General features: G+C 34.6%; 1 protein-coding gene across 1 annotated transcript; it reads right to left on the reverse strand.

Moving 5' to 3' along the window:
• Positions 1-4,777: 4,777 nt before the first annotated feature.
• On the reverse strand, positions 4,778-7,445 carry LOC139857504 (probable mediator of RNA polymerase II transcription subunit 26c). The gene is made up of 9 exons (XM_071846283.1): positions 6,679-7,445; positions 6,437-6,505; positions 6,213-6,295; positions 6,056-6,126; positions 5,867-5,925; positions 5,720-5,753; positions 5,480-5,619; positions 5,297-5,384; positions 4,778-5,172 (listed from the first exon to the last, which is right to left on the reverse strand). Exons 1-9 carry the CDS (start codon positions 7,060-7,062, stop codon positions 5,063-5,065), a joined length of 1,038 nt encoding a protein of 345 aa, XP_071702384.1. The 5' UTR covers positions 7,063-7,445; the 3' UTR covers positions 4,778-5,062.
• Between the last annotated feature and the right edge of the window lie 1,233 nt (positions 7,446-8,678).

The following is an 8,678-nucleotide window of genomic DNA, read 5'->3' on the forward strand; positions in this document are numbered from 1 at the left end:
CTCTTAATATGATATATATACATTAAATGTCGTTACAACGATAATCGTTACATATATGTCTCGTTTCAAAATCATTAAGTTAGTAGTCTTATTTTTACATATGTAGTTCATTATTAATATACTTAATGATATGTTTACTTATCATAATATCATGTTAACTATATATATAACCATATATATGTCATCATATAGTTTTTACAAGTTTTAACGTTCGTGAATCATCGGTCAACTTGGGTGGTCAATTGTCTATATGAAACCTATTACAATTAATCAAGTCTTAACAAGTTTGACTGCTTAACATGTTGGAAATACTTAATCATGTAAATAACAATTTCATTTAATATATATATAAACATGGAAAAGTTAGGGTCACTACGCGCGCCGCGCATACTGCCAGCGACAGGATTCTGTTTTTCTGCTTTTTGAGTTTAATGATGGGCATTTTGGTCATTTCACTTGGGGTCGGATCTGTGGCCATATCAACTGGTTTGGATCCAATTGTGGATCAATTTCACCTCCATTCATCACTCTTATCTCCAAACCCTAGTGAGAAAAGAGTTTAGAGAGAGAAAGCTTCATTTGAGGAAGAAGGAGTTGGATTCTCACCAAAGCTTGGGTTTTAAAGTTGTTCATCTCGTTCACGGCTACGTTGTGGTAGTTTCGGTAAGTTCAAACTCCAAATTTCATTGGTTGATTTTGGTACTCGAGTTAGAGTTTGAACTTAAAATTGTTAGGAAACCCATTTAAACTCATGAAGTGAGTTTATTGATGCTAGTAATCGGGTTATTGGTTGTTGTTGGTGGATTTTGGGTTGGTGAACAAATTGGCCATGGTTAGGACTTGTATTTGGGTTTAATCACTAGGATTAGTGATTATGGAAGTGTTAGAACCCATTTTGTGTATTTGAAAGACTAATTTTGGAAATGAGTCAAAATTGGGGTTTTGGTTGATTTTGAGAATGATAAGTGTTTAACACTTAAGATTGGGTTCAATTGGCATAATAAGACCATTTTCACTTGTGTTAGTGATTATTGGTTAGTTTGGGCGCGTTTTGGGTTTGTAAGTGCAATTGGTCGAATTTGCACTGAGGGTCGAATTGAGTTGGTTTGTAAATCCACTCTAAGTGTGTTGTTGTAATTGTGATGATGGAATAGGTACATTTCATCGACGAGTTGCGGATTATTCGGTAGCATTTCATCAAGGCGACAAGGTGTGTGGAATGATTATACATGTGCGTATATAATGTATCTATTTGTAGGGCGGGGGAGGGGCCGGGTATGCGTTGTCTATACCACCAAAGTTAGTGATATATTTCGTTGTACACTAACGATGGATATTTCGTTGTCCAAATTGCCCAAGAGTTAGTGATATATTTTGTTGTACACTAACGATGGACATTTCGTTGTCCAATCCGACCAAGAGTTAGTGATATATTTCGTTGTACACTAACGATTGCTTTGAACGGATATTTCGTTGTCCAATCCGACCAAGAGTTAGTGATATATTTCGTTGTACACTAACGATTGCTTTGAACGGATATTTCGTTGTCCGAATGGCCTAGGGATTAGTGATATATTTCGTTGTACACTAACGGTTGTTATGAATACCGGTGGGAAATTCGAAGTACCATTCCCTTGTGTAATCGGTTAACCATGGTGACGTGTTGTAGTATAACATTTTATATTATTTGAGTTATATATATATGTTGTTGTGGTGCTAGCTTGTGGTCTTGAAGAATTTAGAGTTAGACTTGCGAAGGTATGCTATGTAACTTGCTAGCGTGTATGAGGTATTTGTGTAAGTGTATGCAAGTAGGTATATTATATATGTATATGTATAATTATTGCATTCACTAAGCGTTAGCTTACCCTCTCGTTGTTTACCGTTTTTATAGATTTGCTTTGGAGACGGTGGCTCGGGTGAGCGCGGGGATTAGTGGACTTGCTTTGGATTTGGATTAGGATTGGGTAGCGTATCCCCAATCGCCATGCTCGGCTTTTATTTTGTGTTAGAAATTGGGGTCGAAAATTGTATTTCGTACTTAACTCGTAAAACGGGCCGATGTGGACCCGGTGTCGTAAAACTTGTTTATTATCAAAACGTGTTAGTTTTACTTATTATAATGTGTTGTGAAAACCGTTTGGTCTAATTGTGTCGGGAAGTCGAAGATCTTTTCGCGTGAAACGAACAAGTTGATCAGAACTGTCCAGGCCTCTGTGCGCGCCGCGCACAGAGGGTGGTGCGCGCCGCGCACTACACTGAGTATACAAAAAAAAAAAAATTACGCGTATTTGGTTGGTTAACGGGTTGGGATGTTACATTTTGATTCATTTTCTGACAGGTCGGATTCATGGTCATGGAAATTAGAGTCGAGTGGTACTTTCATCACCAAGAAACTTACCTCTATCATCGATTTGAAGAAATTGCTTCCAAGCTCGTAGGCTAATCCATCGTTATGTAACTCTTCCGTTTCTTTAAAAGTTAGCGTCTTTATCTAGAGAGCTCGTCTACATCGTCTTCCCGTTGAGCTTGACAAGCGGGGTTTTGATATTGATACTATACGGTGCCCATTGTTTGATGATGATCTAACATTAGTGGATCATATACTTTTCAAATGCAAACTCCTTTTTTCCGAAAAGCAATTTAATTAATCAACGAGAAATCATTCAGGATACATACATTCAAGCTGTGTTGCGGAGGGAGCAACAACAGCCATACAACTCACGAAAACAACTCAAATGCAAACTCTTTAAAGTAGTGTGGGACATGTTTTTAAGATGGTGGGGTAGCACGAACATACATATTGATAACATGGAGAAAACTTTTCAGATGACAACCAAACTATCATATCAGGATCGCGGTATATCATCTGGAAAAATCGAAACAATAAAATCTTTTGTAAAGCTAATTGGGATACGACATCGATATTGAATGACATTCAGTTAAAAAGCTTCAAATGGATTTCAAAAAGATTTAAGAAGTTGAATCTTGATTAGCATCAATGGCTAATAAACCTGGGGTTCTACGTTTCACCACCAAATAATCGTGTAGCCGTCTGCTAGCTTCCTTCCCAGACTCGGATTATAGTTTGGTTTCTTTCTCTGAAATTTTTCGTTTAATGGATCTCAGTTCTGTACAGGCTATCATATACATCTCATATTGTAACTTAGTAAACGGTTTCGCTGGAAGATTAATATAAGTGATGTTTTGCTTTAATAAAAATTAATTATATTACTTATGTTTTGTTTAACAGTGAGATTGGAATTACTGACGGTGGACCATCAAAGGAGTTCCCACCACACAATCATATATGTTCCACGTGTCAAGGATGTTCCACCGAATAACTGTCATAAAATAGATTTTGCATGTAGTCACCCTTTGGAAGAACTCCCTGAAGCCTGAACAACTACCGTAGGACAAGCTCATACAATGATGCCTCAAGAAGACTCAATAACCAACTGCAAAACAAATTCCATTATTCTCAAGTGAGACTCAAACTTGAGACTTCACGGGCACTCAAAATTGCAGTAACCACTGATGATTTATATACTTATTAGTTATCTCTGTACTAACATTATAAAAATATTTCTTTATCTAATTAAAAATAACGGGTATTACAAGTCTTCTTGTATAGTTTCTCTATCAAATTAAACAATTACGAGTATTATAAGATATTTATCACATCTACACTTACATATTTATACTGTTGATATATTTATTACATCTACACTACATATTTATACTGGTTGATATATATGTGACATATTCTCAAGATTTGCCATCACACTTTACTCATTCACCATCAATTGTTGATTTGTTATAACTAATTGCTGATTTGATTATGTTAAAACGAGGATTATAATTAGTGCAAGGATAAGAATGCAACAAGTACTGATCGATTATTTTCAAAATCATGTTGATTTTGTGTAATCAGTGTACGTTTGTTTCAATATGTTTGTTTCAAGTATGTACTCAAATAGATCGTTTGGATATGTATTACTAGCAACTCCGCTAGATCATCAAATCTTATTTGTTACTATAATTTAGTTTACGTTTTTTTGACGTAATTTTTATTATTACTGCCAACTCCTTTATTACGGAGAAAAATTTATATTATAAATTATTGTTGGAAAATTATAAATTGATCAAATGAACTTTTAACTCAAGCCCTTTCGCCACAAATATTCAAAACTAGTACGGGTTCAGTCGCGCGAGGCGGCGGGGGCTTTCGACCGGCGTATTCATATTTAACGCAGTTTTATTTACAAATAGGAAAACGGCCCATGTGTTATGCGTCGTTCTTGGTCTCGTCGTCTTTAGTGTTTTTTAAAATCTGTCCGGTTCGAACGTAGTTAGTTTCGTTTTGTTGATAAAATTATTTCAAGCCTAATGGTGCTGGCGAAAAAATTTAACTCGCGACGAGCGGGAAGATACAGGCTGTCGTTGTGTTTAGCGTTTTTTAAAAAGTGTTCGTTTCGAATGTAGTTAATTTCGTTTTGTTCGTAAAAATATTTCGAGTTTAACGGAGTGCTCGGTGAAATTTAACTCGGAGCGAGGCGGAAGATACGGGCTCTCGAAGGGTTTGGGTGGAGTTTTTTATTTTAATTTAGAGAATAGACATTTTACCCCCCTGAAGTTTGGTATAATATTTGCAAGTTGGGTATATGTGAGGGGGGAGATATGGAAATTGATAGTGTGAAAAGAGTTGTCTATATTCCCATTGAAGGTAGGACCAAGATTCCCATGAGAATTAGGATATAAATAAATAAATATAGGATTAATAGAACAGTTGGAAATTGTAGAATTATAATACTTCCAAATTGTAAACAAAGATTTGACACCATAGAAGCCTAAAAGCCATTATCCAAAGTGAGATTCAAAAGTCACATCACAAAAAAAAAAAAGTAGTATAGTAGACATAGCACTACAATATACATATAATGGTAAATCTTTCCCCCAAACCAAAATTGCCAATATCTCAGAGCAAGATACAACTTTCTAAGCATAATTTATAAGTATTGCATGATTGCTCTGAGTATAGTAATTTTAGCTTTGGGAAACATCATCTATGGTTCCTCCCCTGAAAATTGCCTTTATTCTTAGCAATGAAACCATTCTTTGGCTTTGGTATCTCATGTATATCCATCACTTGTATTGTCCTTTGCTTTTTGGCTTCAGGTAACACATAATAAACAAATAGTGAAATCAGCCAATATTGACTAGGGCCATCATAATAATAATAAAATTGATAATGACAACATTTTGTAAAAGGACAAATAAAAGTTTATATACCAACCATTTTGGGCTTCCTGGTAGTTCTCTTGAAGACGCCTTGTAGCGGATGCTAGCCTGTCAGGATCAATGTTTTGCTCCTTGCGTGGACGCTGTAAAAATCTCAAGTAACTTGTAAACAATTTAGTATAAAAATTATAAATATCCAAATATAAAAATATGTGATGGTGTAAAAAGGCGGATATACGTTCTGAGGAGCAGACGAAGCAGCAGCCACGTGAGGATGAGATTGGGTTATTGGTCGTGTTGGTGTTTCTCGTTTAGGAACCACGCCTTTTGGCCTTTGCACCGGTTCTGTATTGATTCTATCAGACGAAGGGCTCCAATCTACAGTTAAGTAATTTATATTGAAAATGAGATGTCAAATTTGGTACTCCAAACAAGTGTCTGTAAAAATTGGATGACTTGAATTGGATTCGGTACTTACTGTGTGTATTAGGAGAATAACCGAAATCAGACCCCTGTAGGGAAACTTTAACCAATCAAAACTACTTCGAAATATTTGATAATCTGAATAGTAACATGTTATGCTAATATTTGGTATGACACAAGTATTTGATTCTCTATATATCACCTGCTGATTACTGTTATGTGATCTCCGCGGTACATTTTGCAACGAAGGCGAGTCTCCGTCTGCAAATTCACAGTGATTACAAATTTGAAACAAAAGATTTAATCTTGATTATTTATTATTATTATTATTATTATTATTAGTAGTAGAAAGGCTTTGGAATTCTATTATTCACGAAACAAGAGCTGTAACCTGTTAAAGAAGATTGCTGATGATCCTTATTGTTCGAACCGACCCACTCATCCACTAATTCTTTCCATTTCCTAAACAAATGAACAACCAACAAAACATGTTACAAATGTTTGAGTGAACGATTAAACTTCATTAACTAAAATCCAAAACCCCTAACCTCACAAGGTGCTTCACTAATGATCGTACTTCATTGGATGGATGCTTTCGCAATCGATTCACATGCCTTCCGATATCAGTTTCCTGAATTAAATTTCAAACATTAGTGATGGAACTTTATTTCAAGTTTATTAAATTCAGGTAGATTTAATCCACATCCACACTAAGCATAACATTAACATAACATTAACAATTAAATACAAAAAATCAAAATGTTACGTTTACCTTGAGACCTTTGAATGTCAGATCCATGTCAGCTAGGGTTTGAAGCAACTCAACTACAGAATCCTCACTCTATAACATAAAATCAACCTCTTAATCAAAATTAACAAACAATTTGAAATCAATAACATGAACACAATTAGAACAAAAGGAAACCATGCGTGCTACTAGCTGCACTTTGCACACGTCATATTTCAGATTAAAACAATCACAAATTAAAAAAAAAAATTAATATAAAATTAAACCTGATGTGGATCTTCAAGCTGTTCTTTGATCTTCAGAATTTTACTCTGTTCATCATCAAATAATCCACCGTACGGATCCAAGTCTTCATCGTCTTCCTCATTATCCTGAGGAATCGACTGCGGAGTTAACGGAGAATCACCACGAGCTTCACCAAATTCATTTCCAACACTCCGAACGACGCCGTTTGGCTTCTGCTCATTAATTTCATTTACATCACAATTACTACAATTATTTCGCGCGTATAACCGTTCCACTATTCCATCTCTACGATGTTTCAGCTCATCAGCGTATTCCTCTGACGCTAAATTTATCGCAGCATCAATTATTCCCCAAACATCTAGTCTCGAATTCGATAAAACCGACTTAAACTCATCTAAATTCATGATGTATAACACGCACTTGAATTAGAAACTGATTGAATAGGATGTAGTAAACGAACTTATATCGGAGAGCAATTTCATCGGATGACGATCAGTGGATGAATAACGACTGATTGAGTGAATGGAACGATAAGTGAATAGATTGTAACAGATCTGAGGAGTGTGTGTATTTTAGGATCGAAGAGATATGAAGATGATGAAGAATGAAGTAGAAGTTGTTAGGTATTAATCAATGGAAATGAGAATGGGAATTAGGTTGAATTTGGATATTTTTGAGGATTGAAATTGGGGAATTGAAGAAGAAGAAGGCATATTGCAATATTGTATTGGAATGAAAAGGTGTGGGGTCATTCCCACTAATTCTGTTACGGAGCATCTTTTTGACCTGTTAATAGTTAATACTTAATACCTGTATAATAGATAATAAATAATACGGAGTAATATATGTAGTTTTATCTCCGGAGAAAATACATTCTCCTTTTAACTTTGTCTTAAATTAAATTAAGGATCCGTTTAATAAAACTGAATAATTTAGCGCTGAATGGTTTAGAAATTGAATGATTCAAAGCCTCTGAATAAAATTTATTCTGAATGAAATTAAGCTGTTTAATAATTATTTAAAATAAATGATATAAACTGAGTAAAATTACATTATCAAAGTGTAACATTAATAAAATATTCAATATACTTGTTAGTTAAGTGTTCAGGATAGGATTTGAGGAGAAAATTACAGAAAATTTAGGCTCTTAATGGTTAAGAGAGTGTTTCATCTCTGAATGGTTCAACACTGAATTCTGAACCATTCAGCACCATATGTCCAGAGGTCAGAAACAAACGCACTGAATGCTGAAGCATTCAGCACTGAACCATTCAATTAAGAGGCAAACAAACGCACCCTAAATTAAATTCCTTTATTAAATTACATTATATGCTGCATTCGTTGTTTAATAACGGAAAAGAATGGAAAAAAAAAATAGAGTAACGTCATTTGAAATTGTTTTTGCCTTGGTCAAATGATATATATCAGCTTAAAAAAATATATATATCTATTTTTATGTTAAATTAATAAAAATAAATAAACAATTTTACATTAATATTATTTTAAGAGAAAATTATCTAGTTTGTCCATGTAGTTATATAGCAAATAATGTGTTTTGCCGTTTACAAATTTTTTATTATTATTATTATTATTTTTTTGAAAAGCATCAATATTATAAAAAAAACAAATGTCATGAATACATACAGGCTGAGATGTAGTCGAAACATACAGACACGAGAATGCAGCTAAGGCAGCAGCACTAGATACATTACACGAAATTAACAATTTTATCACACTAATTTACAATACAAAACTTTGAAGATTATGTAACCAATTATGCCAATCAATGGATGTAGTCTTGCACCTCTTTGCGATCCACTCGAAACTCTTACCTTGGATGTCATTCAACGCAACCAGTGGATTCCAACATTGGTTGTTAAAAACTTTTAGGTTACGGTTTTTCCAAAACAGATAACCGCAAGTCCATTCCACCACTTGCCATATTTTCGCACCCACCTCCGACATTCAAATATTTGATTTCCCGACAAAAGCATCACCCATACCCGTGTTTGAAACGCTA

This window comes from Rutidosis leptorrhynchoides, chromosome 7 (genome assembly GCF_046630445.1).
Source record: "Rutidosis leptorrhynchoides isolate AG116_Rl617_1_P2 chromosome 7, CSIRO_AGI_Rlap_v1, whole genome shotgun sequence".
Taxonomy (NCBI): Eukaryota; Viridiplantae; Streptophyta; class Magnoliopsida; order Asterales; family Asteraceae; genus Rutidosis; species Rutidosis leptorrhynchoides.